The sequence below is a fragment of the Dendroctonus ponderosae genome, unplaced genomic scaffold, assembly GCF_020466585.1.
Source record: "Dendroctonus ponderosae isolate FM_Combo_2020 unplaced genomic scaffold, Dpon_F_20191213v2 Dpon_F_20191213_5, whole genome shotgun sequence".
Classification (NCBI taxonomy): Eukaryota; Metazoa; Arthropoda; class Insecta; order Coleoptera; family Curculionidae; genus Dendroctonus; species Dendroctonus ponderosae.
Genome location: NW_026018715.1, coordinates 6,293,926 through 6,318,714, shown reverse-complemented (window position 1 = coordinate 6,318,714; position 24,789 = coordinate 6,293,926). Strand labels below are relative to the sequence as shown.

The window sequence follows — 24,789 nt, the reverse complement described above, 5'->3', positions numbered from 1 at the left end:
GAAAAAAAAAATTGTTAAAAAAATTTAATTTGGAAAAAACAGCCCGAAATCTAAATGGCTGGGCAAAGATCACACGCAAAGTTTTAACTGCTATCCTCCAATAGTTCAATAAGTAGACAACAACTATTCTTAAAAATTATTCATTCATTATGTTCATTTTAATAACATTAGTATAATCAATGCCTCCACCTACACACGTTACGGTATAATCGATTGCCTACAAATGGATAAATTGTGTAATGTCATTCCGTAGTTGGTGCTTCAGTTTGGCAACCTTGCGCAGTTTTTAAACGTGTTTCAACTAGTTCTCACTCGTTTTAACTTACTTTGCATGCCTCTAACCGCACTTTTCGGCCAAGAAAATTGAGAACAGTTTCGAGAGTGCTTAAAAATCAAACTCAAATTCAATGATTTGCTGTTAAAAACGCTTGTAACAATTTGGTCCAGCTAGATACTACTGATAGGTGATTATCGAACCATGTGAAAATGAATCAAAAAAGCATTTGCCTGCTTAGAATCAATGTTCTCATTATGTAACTTTTCGCATTTTTTTTGTGAATTCCAGAGCTATTAAAGAACTATGGGAAACACTGTCTCGGCTGCTGAAGTAGCCGCTGCTCAAATCGTTCGTCCGAATGAGCCTGTGCAAAATGCATCTCAAATTCCACACAAACATCATTTTGATATAAAAAATTACTCGGGCGCTATCCCGGCGGAGTGTCCAATGCATAAAAAGCAGGAACCTGCATCTTCAGAATGTCCGGTACAAGGAGGGCAAGGCGACATCAACCCCTTAAATATGGTACGTTTAAAAGTGTATATTTAGATAACTGTTGGCTTGCGGCAAGGCTTTATTGTCTTGGCGTTAGCACAATTTGAGTTTTGCTATATTGCGCATTCAGAAACAGCTGCAAAAGGCTGTTGAAATCACGTACTGTTTATCTACTCGAGTTAGGAGAATCTAATCCAAACCTAATAGGCTGAATTTCATCAAATTCACATCATTTCACGCGTCCACTGGACATCACTTTCTAAACATAGGTACACAGTTTTTCCATTAATTGTTGATTTTACTGAGTAAAAACGACATAACAAAAATAATTTGAATTCAAACAGAAATAAACATTAAATTAATAAGTGGAGTCTTGGTACTGTTAACCTTTAGGTTCCATTCACCATCCAAAATTTTAGCGCTTTGCTCATAACACAACCTTTTCTTTTGCGTATTTTATTACATCATGGTAAAATTATAGTTCATTAATTGATGATAATTGAGTGTTTTCATTTGTCTATCAAATTAATTAGTATTTTATTATCTTTTCCAGATGGGTCCGGCTAATCAAAAGCCTTCTCCCGGACAACCATTTCCTCTATCCACAGATCGGCAAACTTCCACCATACCAAAGGCTATTGTTAAAGAAGGTGAAGGCCCATTCTGGGTATACCCGAGTGCTCAGGTAAGAGGCACTTAATATTATTAAAATTGCTCATTACAGAAGGTCTGCGAAGTTCATTTATTTTTTCGGCATAATTTTCTTACCGAATGAACATTTTTTCATATTAGTTTTGGTCGAAATCAAATATTATTTAATGAGTACATGTGGAATATTTCTACGGACAAAAAGTGAAAACTTTACTTGCCCAGTTATGCAGAAACTATAAACCAATTTATTAAAATTGCACCATAATCGATGTAATAAATATGATTTTTTCAAAGTACTGAGCGAACTCTAACATTACTCTCAATTTTGGGTTTTTTTTTTATTCTCTATTTGCTTATTTAGATGTTTTGGAATGCCATGCTAAGAAAGGGATGGAAGTGGAATGACGAAGATATCAGTCAAAAGGACATGAACGATATTATCAACATTCATAATGCGAATAACGAACAGGCATGGAAAGAAGTGCTGAAGTGGGAAGCTCTACATGCGGGTGAATGTATGGATCCAAGGTAAGCTTTATAGTAAAATCTGTTTTCTTCTACTTAGAAGTTTAAATAAAAAGAATGGTCATTGGATTTTTGCCTGTCCATTTTTACATCTGCTGATTTTTATTGAAAAATCAGCAAAAAAATAAATCAAAAAAATCAAAGCTTTATCGATTTAAAAATTAAAAGGGTTGATTATGGGTTGATTATACGATGATGCCGATTCTATATTTGAAATTAATACTGCAACTGTGTCACATCCTAGTCATGAAAGTTTTGCTTGTCTTATTTCATTTTTGTTTTATTGTTTAATGTTTTTGTCTACGACTAATTAGCGCGTTTGGTTGTGGATCAATATCAAGTTTATTCAATACTGTTGTGATTTTCTATTAACAAATTATCGTTTTTATTCTTTCTCGGTTTCTGCTCGGAATTTTAATGAAAAATATTGCGCAATCCGGCTGTGACCATAATTTGGTGTTTAAAAACCCACGTTATAACGAATCCAAACTACTCTCGCTCTTAATTATAAAAATAGTGGTTGATCAAACACTTTGTCTAATAAAATACAAATAATGACAGAAACATGCAGAAGCGGTTATAAAACCCACCAGATTAATAGTTATCGGTTAACACTTCCACCCTGATGGAAATAAAACTGCAATTTGCAAAAAAATATTTTATTTAATTATGTTTAATTGTAACGAAGAATACTTGTTACTGAGTACAGTCGTCCGGGGTGAAGTCGGACGATTTTTTCAGTTTTGCCTTAAGCCTTGTCCTAAGTTTTGTCAAAAGTACAATTTTGAAAAGAAAATTTCCAATAAAATAATTTGAAGTCTTCCGTGTCTCCTTTGTCGAATTCCATAATAAAACAAGAGCACTTATTATTCCCCCCTAATTTTTTTTAGATAAAGTGTCCGCCTTTAGCCCTATGTGTGGGGTAAAGGCGGACAACCTTTTAGTAAGCGTTAAAAATGGTCTTAGCACCTGGTAAGAGGTGTATTCTTATTCTTATTAAGTTTCTCTTCTTGTGAATTTAGGCACTGTCCTGCATGTTTTTTCGTTTTTATTCCTTTTTTCTTATCGTGTAAGGTGGATTTTGGAATTTTATAATTTTTAGCAGGCTGTCTAAAACTTTTTCTGCCTTATCGAATATCTTCGAGTGCCCTAGCGACGTTTTTTTCACTTCAATTAACACCGATTTTCTTCTTGCACCGATGCTTCATTCCAAATCTTCAGAGTTTGTAAATTTAGATCATTTCCGTATGATATAGAATTGCAATTTCAACTACTACAGTATAATACTATCCAAGTCTTACAATATTTGCCATCTAAATTGGGAACTTATCGTAAAACAATTTGTTTCAGGTTAAAAAGTTTTGGTGGAAAAGCGGCGGATTATAGTCCGAGAGCTCGAATACGGCAGCTCATGGGATATGAGCTACCATTCGACCGACATGATTGGATAGTGGATAGGTGTGGCAAAGACGTAAGATATGTGATCGATTATTATGATGGAGGCAAAGTTAATAACAGGCACCAGTTTGCGCTATTGGATGTGAGACCAGCAATGGACAGGTGAGTGCTAAGCTAATTGTCTTGATTGATTGAGGCTTTTATGTGACTGCACAATACTTGTTAAGCAACAAGATAATATGCATCCTGATGTGGCAAATGTTGGAGAAAAATTGCTAAATTTCTTGTAGTCAATTGCACGTAACTAAGCTAATGGAAAATTTAATGCGGCTTGATTAGTGCTTGCACCCCTCTGTACTGGTTTGCGGTTTTGGTAGCGCTTCAAGATATTTTATTTAGTTATTACAAAATATGCGAGATAGTGACTAAGCGCATTCTTCGCTTCTTCAATGCTTTTGCGTTTTTAAATTAGGTAAATAGTTCCACCTTTATGCATTATGGACTGTGTCCAGAAGCAAGACGCTTCTTATCTCTATACAGTTCCGCATTTCTAGTCACAGTAGTACTAGTTGGTTGTATAAGATTTAGCTTCTTTGAATCCAAGTGGCATTTCGTTTGGTTTTTATTTGCTATTTTGATGCGAACTTTGTGGTTTTCCGCTTTGCAATAGTTCCAGTAATATTATGGAATGGTGGGTTTTGCTTAATACAGACAAATGACCTGGTCATAAAGTTAACTATGTTACATTTTCAGCGCCGAAAATGTTTGGGACAGAATGAAAGTAGCTTGGTGGAGATGGTTCTACAGTAACGAGTAAAACAGCACTATACATCAATCATCATACTACTTTCGTTGTGCGTATTTATTATATTAATAAATTGTTTATGTGCCAGTGTTACGGGTAGAATCAGTTGAAAAAACGATGGTATGTTTTAATTCCGGATTTAATTTCCGCTAGTGGTGAGTTAGAATCACTTACAGAAGTACCTTACATGTAGCTATACTTAATTTATACTAAATTTCTGCCAATTCAATTTTCGTCTCAGTGATTCTCAGTTGACAAGTAAAGGGTACTTAATTATATGATTAACGTTTCAAGTTTCAGCATTCGTTTTCTGATGGTTATATAGTTATTTAACAATGAATCATTCAATGTTCATATACCATGTTAGAGTTACATGAGTACAATATCCCCACTTAGATATTCAATAAATACATTACAACTATGACGATATAACTTTTTTTCCTATTCCGTTTTTTCACAATTACATTAATCATCCAATTTAGCATATACTAATCAGTATCCATAACTTGAAAGCGCTTAGACTAGTTAATGCGTTTTTTTTGAACTGCTCAAAGAAGGTTGAAGGTGAAGGATTTTGGTTATTTTACCAATTATTCGGGACGTGACTGAACTAGGTGCAAAATTAAAGTTAAAGCTCGCATTTTCTGAGCCTGCGATTGTTAGATTACGTAATTTTACGAAAAATTAAATATACCTATACTTTATGACGTTATTTATTAAAATATATCACACTTTTATTGTATTGTTTTGTATTAAATGCTTTTAACAACACTCTTTCCGGATTTTTCTTTAAACAATTGTTATTTGACTCACGTTTAGTTCTTCTGTCTTCTGCTAATCTTCAATAAGACTTGCTAAATTTGCCCGTGTTATCGTATCGCATCGGAAATTGACGGAATCTCTTCTCTGAACGGAATTATTGAGAAACTTTTTACGTGCGAGTTTCATCAGCACTTGCTTATTTTATTATATTTTTGTTTGTATCTTTTTTTGTATCGTAGAGTGTGTTTGAAAATAGTATACTTACTGATACTCAGTCATAAATGCGTGCCCCATAAGCAATTTTAAGATTTAAGGAAAACCTCCTGTTTTTGTTACAAAATTGATGCAAATTCCTCTCAGTGTGCGTTAATAATTATTTTGATTATTTTGTTATGTTTTTTTTTAATTTACTTTGTGTTATTTTTACTTGTTTGTTCTGTACCATCTAAGTCACCCTTTTAATTGTGTTTGATGTATTATGATTTTAATTGTTTCTGGTTTTCTTAGTAATATAATTTGGTGAGTAAGTATTACTTCACTTTTTCACTTCACTATTTTTGTGGAGTTTTCAAATCGTAATTGAACACCAATTCCATTAACGAAACTATGTTTGGGTATCAATTTGGTTTCATTTTTGCAAGACTGTTATAAGGTATAGTCAAATATACAAAATGAATTCACTTGTATGGATCATTTTCAGTTGGAACATTTACACTTTTTTATCTTCAGGTCCATATCATGGTTATAATCTTCATCTCCATATAATGGCAACTATAAAAATTTAGATTGTCAATATCAAGGTTTTCAAAAGTTGAGAATATAAGCGGATATTACCTCAACCTAGTGAGTGTATGTGGATTTTAAGCACATTATACAGGCTTGAGAAAATATTCTTCTAGTTCTGTTGTGTGCTGTTTGATTACATTTTATTCCTTTTAGTATCTCGCTATAACCGTTATCGTTATCGTTACTGCTTCAAGTGATTTAGACAATATTTTTTGGCATGATTTAGATACAAAAAAAATTGCAAATAATTGAAGATCGCTTTATGTTCATGGCGACATTTTGAACAGCGACTGACCCACAATTATGAGGATTTGGTGTGTGTGTTCTATGTAATTTGGGTGGGCCAAATAAATCGTATTATGCATTTTATGTTTTTGTTAATAATTTTTCTGTTAAATATCGATTCTTTCGCGATTTAGAATTTTTTTCTTCTGGCTATTAGCGGTTAGCAAACATGCTTATACTTTTATAAAGGACTCACAATTACTTGGCTGGCAAACGCTTGAAAATTGCTGATTAGTCTTAATTACCTTGCTGATAGAGCGTCTCCAAAATTGTCTTTCTAGTCAGTTTTTTTAGCAATTTTTAGTTTGCGGAATGTTACAAGCCAAAAAAAAAGAAAGATTAAAGAATCATCGATATTTTCCATAGATTATATTTTCTTATATTGTCTCTGCCGGCGAATTTGTTCAGTCGCAATGAATTTTTGATAGCGTGATCGATTGGATAAGTCGTCAACCGAAGCTGAGCAGTAAAGATAGCTTTTGAACTGTTTAGAGAAAAAACTACTTTAGCACTTATTCATGGCCTATTTTAATGATTTCTTTTTATCTCAGTGTTCGCCTTTTTAGGTTTAAAACTGTTCGAAATTCATCCATTAAATTAACGCAAAACCATCCGTTAATTTTTTCTTTAAATGTTCAATGCATTTTTGCAAAATATAGATTTGCGTTCTGTGTCTAAAATGTCGCTGTTCGCTTAGAGGATCAATAGTTTCAAATAATTTTTTATCCTAAATGAAATTTTCTTATTTTGTATTTTTTCGATCTGTTTGTTTTTTTTAGTTTGTGTTAATTCTGCCCTAAGTTTCTTACCTGTTTTCCAATTTATTCTGCGTTTGTTTCCGGCGCACTTCCATTTCATCTTTTTCTTTCGGATTATTTTCCTAATGATCATATAAGTATTTGCGTCATCCAGAAGACAAAAATTAAAATTGAAGAGAAAGCTAGGAAAAGACAAAAACTGGAATAACTTTTTAATCGATCTCTGTTTCCAGCATAAAGGATGCACAGTCTACAAAGTCGGTGGATGATAATGTTTTCTGGACGTTACGGCCAAAAATCTTTCAAATAAAATAAAAGCCGTGCACGTCGTAAGGGCGCACAATGATCAGCTGAAAATCAAATTTTTATTTTTGGTGAATAGCTTTTGGAATGAATAGATATTTAATATTACAATTTAAACGTTTTTTAAAGAATAATATGAAAATTTGTGAGTTCACGTGCGCATGGGTATTTATTGAGGAACCGCCGCTGATTGAGGGTATTCTTGGGGAGTTCTATATTTAATGTTCGGACTTGTTGGGATAAAGGAAAGAATAAAACATCAAGAAAAATGTTTCAACTTTTTTTATTGTAAAATGACCAAGAATAACTCTAAAACTTTCAGAATCAATATATAGTTGATATAGATATAATATGTATTCGATTACATGATATAGACAATCTTCAACTAAATAAATATATTATGTTATCTTACCCATACAAATTAGTAATTGTCTAATTTACAAATTAAACCAACTGAACTGGCCGTTCTGATTAATACTGATCTTGGCACCCGAGATTGATGGTGGATTCAAAAAGCCAATTTAGTATTAGGTGTCGCAAACGATATCGAAACTCCTAAAATATGATTGCCTTTAGCATGATTCTTGTAGAAATTCTCAATATTTCTATTGCGAAAATTAACACTAGTGAGTTCAGCTCCTTTAATTCAACATAAAGATTTTCATTTCTACAAGAACCTGTTTATTCACAAACGATTATCGGACCGTCACTTATCTCTTAACTACTATTTTAGCGAAAATTGTGAGCAGAAACTATTTTGAAACACAACCTTTCTTTGAGATAAAACCTGAACGTTTTTGAGGTTCTCAGTGTAAGGATTCTCTACCAGAACTTACTCAATGCGATACATAATAATAAAACGAACAAACTTTTTGCTATTATTATTATTGGTTTGTAACTTTGCATGATACATCCTTACACTGTTTTTCGCATCTTTGAAAAGAGAAGTGGATATTTTTGTGATTGCTTTTAGTGCGTCTTGCTGTATTGATTGATTGTCGATCTTTTGAAATTTAGTTCAGATTTAACGTTTTTCTATTATTTGATACGATTTTTCTGTTGTTGGATTTTCAATTTTCGGAAAATCCGATTCCCTTCTCAAATGTAGTAGACCAATAAAGTAGGTTTCAGTTAAATCGAATATAGGGAAGCCCTTATCTAGGGCTTAAAACGGCCCTGTAAAGCAAGTAGGTACCTTAAACGTATAATGCTTAACGGTGCAAAAAGATTAAATTCATCTTGTTGGTTAATTTAAATTGTGCCCATAGTTTAAGCTAACGTTTCCTACAATTATTAATTCTAAAGATTATCTAAGGTATTACTATTAATTAGTTTAGAGTATAATGGGAATATAGATAGATATACGCCTGGTTTAGATATATTATGTCCTTTTCTTATTGGGTGTTATGTTTTAAATAGATATCTTTCAAATGATTTGTTTCAACTTGATCCCACGGTCAGGCACGTTTGCCGTTATCATGTTTTATTAATTTTATTTATTACAACATACGCGTGTGCCAGTTCACGCTCTTAACACCAATCACATATCTTTGATGCTTCTGAAAATAGAGTTTGATGGTGAATTTTTTGCGGAACTTTTCGCATTTTGCAATTTGCAGTTTCGTTCTATAGCGTAACAACTTTTTATAAAATATATCATCTAAACTTCAACAACTGTGCAATAGTGAATGAAACAATCAAGTTAGAATATGTACAGTTATTTATACATGGTGGCTCAAAGCAATCGAAACTGCAGCTATTACGGGATCTTAGAGTATTAAAAGAAAAAACACTCGGATCTCAATTTTCGTTGGGAATGGGAAACCTGGTCAGGGTGAGGCCAACCACCAGAATCTTAAAAGGAATAGTTGATCAGGTTACACCTTGTTTGAACGGGCTTTCAATTCCCTGCCCTTATAAGTTATGATTATTTTACGTTGGCGGTTCTCAAAGAATTGACTCATTTATAAATTTATTGTAAGTACTTTTCCCATTTTTGTAAACTGCAAAAAAGAGCGATTGTTTGATAACTTCCTTTAATAAAATCAGACTTTAGTGCGATTGAAGTGGAAATTTCCGCGCTGTTAACCACATGAGTCTTCTATAGGGTGTGAAAGTTTCAAGTTGCTACTTGATCTAAATGGGAAGTTATGAATTTTTAAAGGAAAGCTTGCCGTTGAGTAAGTGTGCGAATTTTCCGTCGCTCTTAATAGTGCAATCAAAGAGCAGCATTCACAAATCATGGCATATTTTGCGAATGGTTTACTTTGATTCTGCTAGATCTGCTAAAAACTGTACAGCCTCTCACAATAGATCAAGCTAAAAAGGTTTTCACGTTTCATGACAATTAGCAAACGATTGACCGGAGAGCGAGTATTTAATTAAGGATTCAAAAGTCGCCCCATGCTCGGCGATGTTTGCTTATCTTTACCCGAAAAAGCAACTTTGTTTATGCTAAATTTCCAAACCAGATCGATCGCGGACTGGCAACTTGTAGAAAATCGTCAATAAGAAAAAAACTGAACTCGAACAGCAGAACAATACAATTAGTCAGGGCCAGCGAGCAAAACGATTATATCATTATCTAAGTTCTGAACTTCGGTGTGTTTTTTATGTGATAACCACCTTAATTTCGCATGAATTTTATCGGAAAGCTGAACCTTTACTTCAGCCTATTATGGGCAAGGGACGGTCGTCGGTTCTTTGTTCATAAACGGGATCAAACTAACAATTTAGTGCCATTTAGGCACGAATGGTCGATCATCTTACCGGTTAATTGCTGAGTTTAATCCACATTTATTTTCAACTTTGTGTGGATTCTCATTGTGTGTTGTGCGTAGTGTGTGTTTTTTGAAGTTTAATGGATAGACAATGGAGAATGAAGCTCAAGTTTCCAAAAAGCAGGTAAGCATTATTAATCTATAAAATCCTTAACTTGAACTGAGTTGAGGTTTCGAGAAACATTTAAAGTTTTATTCAGTTTTCTATTTCTTTTTCTTTTTTAAGTTTATGTAATAATACTGATTTTTATTTTTTTTTCAGGTGCTATAATGCAGCTTTTGTTAAGTTTAACATTACTTTTAGTGAGTGATCCTAGCCACACCATTTAGATTTCGGGCTATTTTTTTCAAATTTAAAAATGTTATCAAATTCTTTTTTGCTAAACGATTCGTATTACGGACTTTCAGGGGCTGGTATCCGTCCGAATAACTGCATTTTTTATTGTTTATTGCGTTATTGGAGGATAGCCAAATCCAGCCCTGGCCAAACCATTTAGATTTCGGACTGGAATTAAAAGCCTTCCACACAAGATGCAACTGGACTTATTACTCCATTTAGGATTTTGAGGGCGCGCCTCACCCTGGCCAACGGGTATCGTTGAAAATTGATGTATCGAAGCGTTTTTTTAATGCTCTTAGGGGCCGAAACTGCGGCTACTTCGTTGCCCTCCATCACCCTGTAGAAATGCTTATAGTAAAATTGACTTTGAATGTGTTCGAATTCAAAATTCGCGTGAAAAAAGTATTCATTCGCCCATGTTAGGAGATATTCAAGAAGGTGAAATATTATCTAATGTTGGCTCATTGCATAGGCCTTAGACAATATCAACATTTACTTATATTTCCGTTTTACCCTGTATAACCTAATGTGAAACAAGCTCAACAAATAATTTGCCAAAATTATATGGCGTAAAAAACTGCAAATTGCAAATTCCGTAAAATCTTCCATTAATTTCACAGTAAAAGAGATGAGAGTTTTCAATAGATTCAAGGTACTTGAGTCAAGCCGAGACGATAGAAAGGAAATCTCCTGTTTTTGAACAGGATTTATCAGGTAATTAAATGTATATATTTTATTTATCAAAAATATACATTTCAAATTCGGTTTTGACTTGTCATTTGGGTTCTTGTATTCTCATTATCTATTGACATATACATATGTTGTTATTCAAGCCTCCAGTTTATGATAATACCAGCACACTTTTCAAATGTGAAATCTTCTTATTGCATACTGAAATAAACCCGGAAATTTAATTACAAAACTAGTCGCTTGCTTGTATCATCGGTAACTGTCCACACGTACTTACGATCAACCCTAATACTAATAATTTGCAAGGAAATTGTCTATTTTCAGAAGAACCAATCAAACAGACAGAAAACAATGCAACAGAAAAAAAAATAAACAAAATAATACTTGAAAAGTTGTATTTAATCAACTACAAATCAAGTAACATAACTAAAAAGAATAAATGCAATAATATACGGTCATATAGGTAAATACAAGAAAACTAAGAATAAACCTGAGAAGCATTAAAAATCGAATACAGAAGAAAAGCGAAAACAAAATCTAAACAGCGAACTTATGTATTTTAATAAAAGAAGAATGCGATTCTGCGGACTTAAAAGGCAAACGTTAAAAAATATATATCTTTCAAAAACATACAGTCACACAGTTATTATATTGTAGATATTGACTTCGAATTTGGCAAATGCTTGCTTGCGTGATATGTCATTCGACAACAGAGAATTTTGATTATACAAAAAACGGAAGGAAGTAGAGCATGAAGTCGGAAATTTAGATAATCAATAGTTAGTCCTCGAATGAAATGTTGAAATATTGGATACAGTGACTAGAATAAATTGAACGCGGACATTTTTAATTAACGAGGTTTGTTGTTCATGTGGCTTAGATTACTCACTGTTCATCTTTTGTTAAGGTAATATTTTTTACCTCCTTTGTTTTTTTGTACAGGCAAACTTATTCACGCTTTCATTTTTACACTTTTAATTTACAAAATTATGAAATTTATGATTGTCAAAGTGAATAGTGTATAGATATTTATAAAGAAATATAATCACTAGATTAGATTAGCTTACAGAGATTCAGGCAAGCATGTTCGAAGGATAGAGGAGCATAAGTGGGGGAACAAGACAGTTCTACAGATTTGTATTTATAGTAATTGAGATTCATCTTATTTTTCGAGATTAGTTTAAACACGATTGCCTGTATCAAGAAAATATGAATGTCTCTCATTTGAGAAACGCAATTCATATCTCTAGGGTACGGCTACACCCTGTGATTATCCTAAACTAGATTCACTGGCTAACCTACCAAATATGCTAAAAAACTCCGCGACATGTAATAATACTTACTAGCCATATAATACTAATTAGGTTTCTTCATGTATATTTTCAAAACCTTAACGTATCGAGAGGCGCATTAAGTCCACTGCTCTTAAATACTGACCTAATTGACTTGAGCTGCAAACACCATCACTTTGATTTGAGCGTTCATTCAATTTTGGATGAACGATGCCCGCTAGTGAATGCCGTTGCTCAACCCCATTTTAATTTGTTTTAATCTGAAGAAACAGTCCTTTACACGATTCACGACTACATAATTTTTAACACGACTTAATGCCTCCTGTTCATAGATTTTTTTAAAGAACTAAGATTTAGATATTATCTTACTTATTATAGATCGTACCTATCATATTGCACATGAAATAACCTATGTGCCATACCTTCTGTGTTAACATTGAACATAGATGGCCTGTCACATACATACATTTAACACGCGTTAAACATCTCTAAATATATTAACTTACAAAAAAACAACATCGCGGCGTTAATTTTGCAATCTTCTTCAGCGAACATTAATTCCATTCTGTTAAACCGTTGGTCAACGAAATTAAAGCAATTGTAATACTGCAGTGAAGTAGATCTCAAGCGCCATTGCAAAATGTAGAAAAAATAGGGGGTAATTTATAAAATAGAGTAATTAAGAAAATATAGAAATATTACGTAACACTAACAATTAAAATGTAACTTATGTAAATATATGCTTCTCTTGAAGATAGTGTTTTAAAAGTTATTTTCTAGTCAACGTTCAGTGAAAATGGAGAAAATAAGGTAAGAACAAATAAAGCTTGATATGAATAAGTTTATTGGTGTTTTTACGAACATTTCCATTTTCACCGACTGTTCAGTACCTACTGAGTTCTATACTGATTTGTCGGTTGATATATAATTAAATCTTACACAAGAACTTAACCTGCCAAAAACAGTCTATTAAATAACAAAAAAATTGCGTCATTATATTATTATGATAATAAATATGCGCGATTTTTGTAACGTTGTCAATTAGCTACCTTTCGGACTGGGCTAATGGAATGAATACTGTTGTGTCTCTTCAGGGCATTATATACTCGATTTGGAGAATGACACCCTTAGATGATTTGATTCTGATAGTTGGAAATTATGCATTTTTATCAACGCGATCACGGCTTCTTCCATGCTTGGCAGTTGAATTAGGGCCATTTTCTTGTCTTTTCTGAGATTTTTAGATAAAAATTGCATATTAGATTATTAGGCATGCCCGAAATCAATTATAATTCGATTTATCGTAAATGGAAATGGCGAATACTTACGGGAAAAATTTGAAAGCTTTAACCGTGAAACCATTGTCTGTGAACGCCTTCTTAATGTCCTCTTCATTGACGGTTGCTGGAATGTTACTTAGATGCAATGTCGCAGAGGGTGGGTAGATGTTCTGGTAATTTTTGGAGCCCGGCTTCTTAAACCTAGAAAAAAATCTATTGTTGCAGTTTTTGTTCCATCGATTTTTTTATATATTTTTTTTTATTCAATACTTATATTGGGGGTTTCTTATTCATTTGTTTGACATACAGTGAGCTCTTAAGTACGAAACTAGAGGTCGACTCGTTAATTGGGGTAACTTTAATGTGATTTACGGAAAATGAAAACTGTTTAGATTAGATTATTAGAAAGTCCGGTATTTTGGTTTAAACAAATATAAAATAAAACAACACCTTTAAAATGGTATCACCAAAAATAACATTTTCTATGCATTAGTTTTTTTTTGTAGAAAACTTAATTTTTTGAGCGCCTCAAACATGTTTTTACAGCATTGTTTAAACGTGAAGAAATTTGCGAGTATGATTTATTTCAGACGATAAAACAGGTTAAAGTTTTTCCAATACTTTTTTGTGTGAATCTGAGTTTATTGCCGATTCGTTCATTTTAAGTATCTTACAAAAAGTATAAAAGGAAAATTTTTCAAAATTAATATGTTGCGAAACTGTAGCAAAAAACTCGAATAATTGGTCATAGATTGTTGTATCATATTTTCAGTTTATGTATGTAAATGTGAAAAACGCATATAGGAATAATAATAATAATGTGTAAATATTAAAGGGCGTGTTTAGACGGTAATCGAAAAAAAAAGTTTTAGATTTTGAGCCTTGTCCGCTAAAAACCTTCATTCTTCAAAATTTCCCCATGTTCGACATAAACATTGCAAAATCTGAAAACGAGATTTTTCTAGATATTTATGATTTCTGAAATATTTATCTCAGGTACCCCCAGGACCGATTTAGAGCCTATAAGCTGGGTTTAGCCCAAAAAAACACTCCTGAAATCTGTATTTTATTTCCAATTAAATTTGCTTCAAAATCTCCCAACTTACCAACTAATTTGCAATTAAAAGATACAAAGTTAGAAAGGATCGACGTATTAAAGGTCTACTTTGAGTAAGTAACTGCTCACGAAAAATGCCCCGTAGTGACAAAGCATGTTTATTAATTCTTTTCTCGCATACTATTAAATATACGGAAAAATGACGAAAGTAAGAAAGTTTTAAAATAAATTGTGAAGCCCTTAAAGTTTTTAGTACCTACTCCTGAAGTAATAAGAGTACTAAAAATGTGGTGTTAATTTTTTCTTTCCAACACATGCTCTACACAGGCTCACTACGAAGCAACTTTACGTGTAATTTAACGAATGCCGCCATATTTACGACTGATTGTTTCGACAATTATGGAAGAGCTCAAAACAAAAATCTTATTCGGGAGAGACGCTATTAAATCTACCTTCTAGACTTAAAACAATTTAACATGCAAAACACCCAATTTTTCAACGCATCATTAAAAACCTGATTTGAAAGAAATCCTATAAACGTGGAGCGTGATTTTGAAGAATGTGAATGTGAATTTTTGACGTCGACTCTTTCAGACAAACACTTTCCTCACAACAATTTCACGTAGAAATATTTCAAAATGGTTTATTGATTAATTACTCAAATGCGTGGCTGGCCCAAGCAAACACTTCCAAAACCGGTTTTGAACCTACTGGTCCTCATGATCTAAGCTTAATTTGCTAATGTCACCTTGTACTTTAAAGGGCCATGAATGAAACTCCGAAATTATAGTTTCTCACTGCTTCATTCAGACCCTTTAAGGTTCAAGATTTTGGATCATGGTCATTAGCAAATTAAGCTCAGATCATGAGAACCAGTAGGTTCAAAACCGGTTTTGGCGGTGCTTGCTTGTCACATAGCCAATCTACTTGTACCACATAAATAAATATAATTTCAACCGTATGCATTATGTTTATTGAACATTTTATAAGGTGAGCAGCATGAAAAATAGAAGCTCTAAGACCGTTATTTGTCAACATATATTCAAAATCGACTAAATTATTCAATATTCCTAGTACTCTGGTGCTAAGAACATGCTTGTAATTTGTGGGCAAAAAACATTTATATGAACAATTTTTTTCCTGCTTTATAACTCTAACGATTTACAAGCCAAGACTCGGTTGCAGTTCGCATTTACCTGGTATTTTAATTTTTTATTAGTAGACAAAGTTACAAAATCAGATTTTGCCTCAAAACATTCAGACATAAACCGACAAACAAAAATTGTCAATTGATAAGATTATTTCATGTGTATTTTTATTTGGGATAGAAATATTAAGATTTAATCATTCATGTAAACGAAGTAAGATGAAAAAGCCCATTTGACATTGATTAATTTTTTCAAAATATTTTATCAGGTATTTCGTTTCACACATTTTGGTTTTATAAAAAAAATACAATTTACTCACGTCTCTTGACGTCAAGTCAATCTCAAACAAATTGACATAGCGTGCTCTTGTTTCACAATAAAGATCGAATTGTTTATCAAAAGGTTTTAAGTTTCATGTTTTCTTTAATGAACAAAAGTTTTTTTTTTAATATTGATAAAAGGGTTGCTTTTTGATATATTTGATACACTTTATAATAAAAAAACGAGAAAATGATGTGCCTTTATAAGACAAAAATTTTTGAACATCCGGGAAAACATCCAGGAAATGATTGTGAAAACATGAATCCGCCTCAAGCATATAGAACTTATCCATTAATTTATTTATTGCACGTTAATTGATTGCTTTCTGGGACACATATAATGAGTTTATATGTAAAACGGTGCTTCTAACTTACGGTACGTTGTAAACGGTACTAAAAACTTCAGAGTTGTTTTTTTCAGTTCAGAATTTTTTCAATTAATTTTTTTAAATTGTTTTTTTGTTATCATTTTTTCCAATTTTTGAATTATTTAAAATCCATTTACAACATTTTGTAGATATTTATTATACTTGCTTTCCAAAGGCGCGTTGCAAGTCTAGCAAAGAGCTAGTAACATACCAAAAATTGAAGGTAAAAAGCAGGTGATATTAAATATCAATAGACGCGTTCAAATGTGTCGTCTATGCTCAGAATTAACAGTAATTGTAAACCAAAAACGAATTTAACGAACGAACTCCCTACGTTTAAAGTCTAATATATTTTTTTATGATCTTTTCCGGATTAAGTTTTATATGAAACTCTTTTTCAGTGTCATTTCTTTGATGCATTAAAATGTGATAAAAGAGAAACATTTATTTTTGATTAAAACGTATTGTAATTTGTACCTATGCAATGGGCTCTGACTGTAATCCTTGGTTAGGCCAGCGTCTGGTTGTCCTTCCTTAGGCATCTGCACGGATTGATGTTTGCTCAACATCACTCGAATGTGCTTTCCAAATACTTTCAACTTGTCCATATGAGTTATTGCTACCGGAAAAAAATGCGTTAATACAACAAATCTTTTATGGATTTTTGAGAAAACCTTCTGACTAAATTATTATGATTATGCATCTAAAGCTCACTAGAATTAGCGACTTTTATATTAGGTTTTATTTGTATATTCAGCAAGTAACCCAAGTGATTTTAATTTCCAGATGTTTTGAGGGAATTCACAAAACTAAACATTTACCTTTTACGTTTAAGAACAATTTTAAAATATGAGAAAATCAAAATACTTTTTCAACTTACCTAAATGTGCTTGATGTGGTTCAGCTAATTGTACAAGAGCGGAATCTTTTTTATTGTACAAAATCTTCACGCGCTGCACATCGCCATAAACGCCTAAAAAAGCGAACAGGTATGAAAGGCTTTTCTTCGCTATGACTCTTGGATAGAAATATCGTAGTATCGTAAAAAAAATGATACAAATGTGTGGATCTATGATTAAATCGTAAAACCAAAAAAAAACATTGGAAAACAATACCATAACTGAAAATAAAACGTGTTACTTCTATCCCGGTAGGACTGAGTAGCAATGAAAAGAACACTAATAATGAAACAATAAAACGAAACATGTTTGAAACATACAGTGCCATGCATAACGTAAACTGAAAAACAAAAAGTCTACGAAATAACATAAGAAAGATTACAAGTACGTTTTAGAACTTAAATGAACGATGATGAATCTAAGCAGTAAGCTTAATAAGTAAGAGAAAGATTGTAAAAACAACACAAAATCAATCAATACAAACAAAATGAAAGTAGTAAAAAATGACGATAAAGTCTAATTTACTAAATTGATTTTACCGAATTGCAGTTTAACCGCGGCAACATTCAACTTGATCGCTTAAGCGTAGCAGGTTTTATGTTAGTAAATTAGACTTTTTAAAACCATACTATTTTAACCAATACAATAAATATGAATTGTTGAGGCCAATTAAACCTCCACACATGTAACTAACGTGTTCCTCAATTATCAAAGGTTTGATAAATGTGCATGTATTTTAATAAATTCACATAAATCAATATGTTAATTAAATAGCAAGTTTGAAGAAGAAAGCTTCTCTAATAAGCATACATTTTAGTTTCAATTTACTATGATTAATTGTATTGAAAAACTGTATTTCTGTATTAAACGACGAAATTAATCAAATTATAGAAACAATGAAAATGACAATAGCAATAAAGTGGAGAAAGTAACTACAAACTATGACAAACGATAGTAACATACATGAAGTAAAGCAGTTTAAATTGGTTAAAATAATACAATTTTATATCATTTAAAATGAATACGATATAATTAAGTATGAAAACATACCAAATAGTGTAAAGAGAGCGTCAGGCGTGACCATCTACAATAGAGAAAGATGACAGGAGGATGTGACGTGGCACAAAGAGGTAGGCGGTATTTTTGCCGCCGGAAAGGGCAGCAAATGTAAAAAAGAGAAACAGCATATTAGAATCTTAACCACAAAAAATCTATCAGTAAAAAAATCAGTAAAATATTGTTATCGTTGGCTTCGCTCTATTTTTATTTCCGACTTCACCTTCTAAAGCGTCTAAGCTATGTTAGTTATATTCAATAATTTCAACTCAAACAGTTGATAAAATATGCAATTTGAAGACAGAATAAATGTGTTAATTTATGTTCATGGCAAGTCTGTTAAATCACATAGTATCGGTTCATGTCCCTGCTAAAATTGTAAAATGTCGTTAAGAAGAATTTGGCTTGCACTTGCATCTACTATAACCAGACCGCACTTGATCCCGAATATATAAACGTGTACGAAATGTTTAATTTAAACCATATGTTAAAGACAATTTTCTCTCTTTTCGTTCGTCAGAGAAATTTTAATTCGTATTCTTATGAATAGTCGTCATTTTGAACAGGTGTTGATTTATTATTCATTTACATAATTCATTATTAATGTAGTGTTAATATCCTGCTTAAACTATGCAATTTAACATTCGAATTTCACTCAGAAATCGATTTTTTCAAGAACGAATTATTTGCAATTTAAATATTAAAACACTAATGTCTATGGAAGTTTGCTGCTAACAATTGACTATGTGAGTGTGTGAAAATAATTTGAAACTCGCCAACAAATTAACAACTTACATGTGATAATTTGTCTCCATTGGGTTCGGAAAGAAAGCTTTTCTCAAAATAATTAATTTTGGAATGATCATAGTATAAACATCTTTAAGATTTAACTTAAAACCGTTGGTTGGTGTTGAAATAAAAGCAAGGCTAAATCGCAAACGGATTTTAGCAAGAAAAATAAGCAGCCAGTTAAAGTGATTAACAATATTGACAATTAATTCTAAACTCAATGATTAAGTGCTATTTACACCAATTCACTAATTGACTTAATGAGGTGTCGAAGTTTATTATACAGTTCACTTTACTTTACATGTTGTTATTGTTTTAGTAAACTGGCAGGATTCGATTAATAATATAACAAGCTCTGTTAAGGAAAGTTAAGTAATGAGCACAATATTAGCAAAATGAATTTCAATTCGCACCCTAGATTCGTATATTTTGGTGTCTCGTCGACATTTCTTACATTTGGAATGTTAATATACGCTGACGAATGGCATACATGTATTTTTGTCACGTAAAAATATGATGATTGATTCAAACTTATCTAAATCCAAAAGTGATAATAACCAAAAAAAAGTGTTAATGCCATCATTTATGAATTTACTTTTCTTAACTTTAGGCTAATGTTCAATGCGACGAGGAAGTTACATTATAATAAAGTATTTAACATCAAATTTGATTATTGTAGTAACTATTCAATCAAACGCTGTTTATTGTGTGATTTAATTAAGAAATTATAATATGTGATATTTTTAAGCAATAAAGTGACTTTGTAGATGTGGATTTCTGAAATTTTGGTTTGTGGACATCTTGGTCGACCAAAAAAATTATAGTATACAGGGTGTTTGAAAATTGATGTTTCAAAAATCCAGGGACGGTTCCATGCGTGCCATAATTTTATAAGTTTATATACCAGAAACTAAGATAAACAGTGGTGAACATTTGATTTATGGTGAGATGTTTGATGAAGAATGATGAGTCATTTCACCTCCAAATTTTTATTTATATTAATTAAAAAAGCTCTGGAGTTTTGAGGTCTTTCTGCGCTTCACAAATTAAATTAATTAAAAAATAAACTCTCTTGTCTTACATATTAACTGCATAAATATTGTTTGAGTTGTAAATTTTTAAAACTACATTGTCTACCGCTTCTTTAGGAGTTTGACCTTCCGTCAAGATCACCTTGTATATACCATTCGTTAAAAGCGACATATTTAACAAAAAATTGCCATATACTGTATTTTCTACAGAACCTAAAAACATGAACTACGTTTACTCGATCAAAGACTCCAAACTGAAACGAATGAAGTTAATAGGGCTACATTTTACTATTTCATGGAATCCTGATGGTTTTAGAACTTCTGAAATATTGATACTTTTGCAGATAGCAAACTAATGTCGAGTCTTACACTACAATGCAAAAAACTGTTTGAATAAAAATACCTAAACCTAAAAAATACAAAATTAGGACAAATACAAATATAGACAAATTGATACAATTGTGGCAAAACAATTATGTGCAAATGTCCATACAAAAACAATGTTTCCTTATTTTGATAATTTCAAAATGGGGATAAATTTAGCAGCGTTTCCTGCTATATAAACATATATAATATAAACTAAATTTTTCCTCGAATAAGCCGACATTTAATTCAGTTGCTTTGAAGATTCTCTGGCATTTCAAATACATTCAAAGGATTAATGATTTATTTCGGTATTACACGACACATTTTTCCCCATTTATTTGCTACTAAATTGGGCCAATTACTAAAGGTCACCAGATATGAGCGAAAAGCGTTGAATCGGGCTACGAACGATAAATTGTACGATTTATTGTGGACTTCGAGCATGCTGAAGAATATTTCGGAATGTAAACATTTTCTGGGAATTTTTACAAGGGGTTCTTTGTTGTTTGCTATCTGTGCCATGACAATGTTTGCATCAATTTTCGAAGAAAAGTAGCAAGAGGGTAGGTTATTTTGTTTAAAATGTCGAAAATTTGTGTTGTATTCAATAAATTTAGCAAATTAGTAAATCGGATTATGTTGGTTTTACTGAAATTGCACCAAAGTCGATGACGGCAAAGGAAATGACCGTCAAAAATAATTAACCAACTTTATTGGCCAATAAATCGGGCAACAGTGCTGCATGCAATACCGGCATTAAAGATTCAAAATAGGCAAAAACATGTTTTGGGTTGTACACTTTTTTCCCGAATAAGTCTGTCTGCGCTCAGTACCCTTTATAAAATTACTGGATTTTTAAATATGTACCATTAAATATAAAAGTCTTCTCAATTGGTGACTTTTTGAAAATTGGTTGTGAACTGAGAATGTTTTGTGCTGAAATGTGTATTTAAAACTAATAAGAAAAAACCCTGTTGAAGATTTTTTGGAATAATTTAAATAGGTTCTACTGAGATAAAAGCCAATATTGCTTGGTTTACATATTTTTTAGTATTTTTTTAAATTAATTTCTTCACTAATTGGAATTTTCCCTTACAGCTTGAGCCTAAGTGTGTCGCAAGAAAAATTTTGAGGTGAAATACCCAACAAACAGTCTGTGAATAAATTAGGACAGCCATAACGAACATTGTTTGGTTGCCTTTTATTTCGCTGCATTTTCACAACATCCCTACGCATTTTGTAAATCGCCTAACTATCTCTGCGGTATATTCACGGAAACCGGCAAAACTCCCACAAAATTCTAAAGTGGTGGCCTCTAGATAAAACAACAATTTCCAAATTTATAAATAGTTTGAGGAAAATTCCCTAATAAAAAAAATTAATGCATGTTATACTGACCTCTTCATTCAAGTTGCTAACAAGCAAGACAGTTGCCAAGCTTAGGCCGGGGGTAGTCAAACCGCGCAGCCCTGTCGCAGTTTGGCCGAGGGTGGCAAAGCCGGTCAGACCTGGAATGGATCCCGCTCCTCCATTAGCATAGGGAGCACCCAAAGGAGAGCCCACCGCGTGAATGAAAGGCGCGTTCAACACACCTGGTGCACCAGCAAGAATAGAATCTACATATTTAAAATTACAGTTATTAAATCATTTATTGTCATCTTGCTTGATACTGAGTCTGTAAGAATTTGATATTCGGCCTGTTCATGCTGTTGTTACTTAGACGAAACTGGTGGGTTTTTCGTGCTTTTAGGCCGTCGAGGAAAACAATTCTTACTGAAGTTTCGCAGGTGATGGTGATGAGCGTAGTGAAGCTTTCGAGCGGAGCACTGCAGATGAAAGCACTCATGCCTGCGAAACGCCAGGAACTACTTTTTTCCACTACGATCCAAAAGCCCAAAGTACTCGCCAGTTTCAGGCAATGGCCACGAAAGTCCTGCTTTTTTGCTGTTATACAAGATGCTTTGTTGAGAATCGTGTCCGATACTGTTCTTGAAGCTCATTAAATCAAATTGCAAAGATGTACTGATAAATTACTTAATGACTGATTACCTACCTGCCAATCGCTCTCTAGCTAGCCGAGGCTGGGCAGCCAATAGCAGTATGTCAGCTCCCAGGCCTCCAGCCAATCCTCCGGCTAAGGCCAACTGATTGTCAGTACCGTCTCCAGTAGGTAGACTGGGGTTTGTGTAATCTCGCGATTTGTCGTTGTTATATTTTACATTGAGTGAGGCCATTTTTGAGTAATCGATGCGCAAAGTACAACAACTGTTGTAAACATTTTGTCCGTCCAAGGCCTGTTTCGCGGCTTGTGCGGATTCCTTATCAGGGTACTGGATCAACGCTTGGAAGGAGTCTGGAACAAAAAAAAATTGAACACATTTGATTAGAAATATTATTGTAAATCCGGTTAATTGTGGCTCATTATTCAATAAAATTGTATTTTTTTAAAGTAAGGGGATTCAGGGATACCTCAAACGTATGATCTTGTGATTTTTTTATTTTTTTAAATCTTTGATCATCTAGTTTCTAAGGGAGTTGACCCAAGGAAAATCGGCTCCCTATAAGGTAATATGTGGAAGTGAGTTTAAGAGTCACAAACAAATTCTGTACAGGGCGAGCAAAATTGTTCGTTTATATGGGTATTTCGGAAACTGTTATGCTCCATATTTGAGAGAAAAGACTATTGACGCTTCTCGATATATTTTTTCTTAATTGGTTTATGAGATACACTATCAGATAAAACTGATCAACTGCTAATTTCAACTTCATTTTGTTTGCACTTTTAATATAGAAAATATAAAATAAATGCAGATACATTCATAAATGATCATTATTTGTAGCATAAAAGTCATAGATGGAGAAAAATATACGGGCTATCTCAAAAAAATATTATAAATGTCCTTAGTTCCCGTCGGGATTTCAAAAAATATATAATGTATCGTTAAACTCACGCCTAATCTGCATAAGGGAAAATAGTACACTGTTTGAAAATTGATTGTAATTTGTTACTTGTTTTGATTAATTGTTGCTTTTGAATTTTTATTAAACCTGATATTTTTGGTAAGACGATTATTTTTGAAAAACTATTAAGTACGCACTAATCAATGCGAGAAGTTTGTATCTTCGAATTATAAAGCTTACTTCAATTGTAGTTTTAGTATTTTGGACCCTTCTAGATACGGGGTAATTTTAGATAAAAAAAAAACAAATGTATTTAATTATATTAAAAACTTCTACCAAAAGACTTTTAAATCGATGTAAACGTTTATCTTGTAACGCCCCGTACATTTTTCTCCTTATGTGACTTATACTCTACACATGATTATATATTCAAAAGGAGTTAACATTTCTTAAATATTGCAGTAAGAGAGAAAAAATGAAGTTAAAATCAGCAATTTTTCATTTTTCTCTCATCTCATAAACAAATTAACAAAGAAAAACGCCATTTCTCTGTGCTTAAAAATGGAGATCAACACCACATAAGTTCCATTGGTCCACGGTTTATGAACCCGGAAAACTTCTGATCCGACACTTTGACTTTTGATTTGTGAAAGCCTTCAGAGTCTGATCTAAGACCAACTAACTAATCTCTACTCTTTGATCTGTCTATTTGATTATGTTAAATTTATTTTTTGGTTCAAAAGAACGTTTCTATCAACTGCTACAGATTTATTTTGCTAATTGTCTACATTCTGTTAGGCGTTTTTAAACTTTTGAACTTTGAAAGACTCTTTTTCCCGGAAACTGAAATGCTTTGTAATTTATAAGAAACCTGATATTACAAATCGAAAAAATATATGATATAAAACATTCAAGTTGCCGCCTCTACTAGTTCACAAGTAAAAACTAGATTGTTTTTTTGAGGAGTTGAAACAATTTCCCACTTACAGATATTTAGTTTCTGAGACAAACATTCAATGCGAAGTCTTAAAATGCTTTAAGATTGGTTGGTATTTGTTTTTTTTTAGTTTGTAAGGTCTTTTTTGTATGTTATTATCTTTTCTTGATTCCAGCAACACTTTTTTTGCTTTTCACTTGTTCTAATTCGAATGATTATGTCTCTGCATTTTCCTTTATCGCTTTTCGTATTTCTCCTAGAACTTCTTATGCAGGTTTCTGTTCAATATCTTGGTTTTTATTTGATATACCGTTTTTATTAAAATTATACAGTTTGTACTTAGACTTGAGACTTAACTTTTTCGATAGCTTTCGCTGTTATATTGTGGTGTACGATCAGTGTAGTGTCAGCGTAATAGAATGTGGGAGGATTTGTCTATGGCTTTGTTATTAACCAGTAAATAGCCTATTTGGAATCGAACAATATTTTT

General features: G+C 32.5%; 2 protein-coding genes across 2 annotated transcripts in view; one reads left to right on the top strand and one right to left on the bottom strand.

Annotated features, from left to right (window-relative positions):
- Nucleotides 1-310: 310 nt before the first annotated feature.
- On the top strand, nt 311-4,573 carry LOC109539650 (holocytochrome c-type synthase). Its single transcript, XM_019907538.2, has 6 exons — nt 311-464; nt 566-802; nt 1,326-1,457; nt 1,785-1,951; nt 3,299-3,508; nt 4,100-4,573. Exons 2-6 carry the CDS (start codon nt 581-583, stop codon nt 4,161-4,163), a joined length of 795 nt encoding a protein of 264 aa, XP_019763097.1. The 5' UTR covers nt 311-464; nt 566-580; the 3' UTR covers nt 4,164-4,573.
- Nucleotides 4,574-11,233: 6,660 nt separating this feature from the next.
- LOC109539609 (polypyrimidine tract-binding protein 2) overlaps nt 11,234-24,789 on the bottom strand; it is a gene marked incomplete in the record, with an annotated part of 399,312 nt that continues 385,756 nt past the window's right edge. The window contains 7 exon segments of the mRNA XM_048666924.1: nt 11,234-13,378; nt 13,476-13,628; nt 16,798-16,939; nt 17,201-17,293; nt 18,270-18,303; nt 21,860-22,077; nt 22,515-22,814. Of these exon segments, the coding sequence (XP_048522881.1) occupies nt 13,246-13,378; nt 13,476-13,628; nt 16,798-16,939; nt 17,201-17,293; nt 18,270-18,303; nt 21,860-22,077; nt 22,515-22,814 (1,073 nt within the window).

Bases quoted from the DNA above. Each gene is read 5' to 3' on its own strand.
- LOC109539650 (XM_019907538.2), top strand. From the start codon at position 581: ATGGGAAACACTGTCTCGGCTGCTGAAGTAGCCGCTGCTCAAATCGTT. The intron at 803-1,325 runs GTACGTTTAAAA...TATCTTTTCCAG, and splicing joins ACATCAACCCCTTAAATATG to ATGGGTCCGGCTAATCAAAA. The intron at 1,952-3,298 runs GTAAGCTTTATA...AATTTGTTTCAG, and splicing joins GGTGAATGTATGGATCCAAG to GTTAAAAAGTTTTGGTGGAA.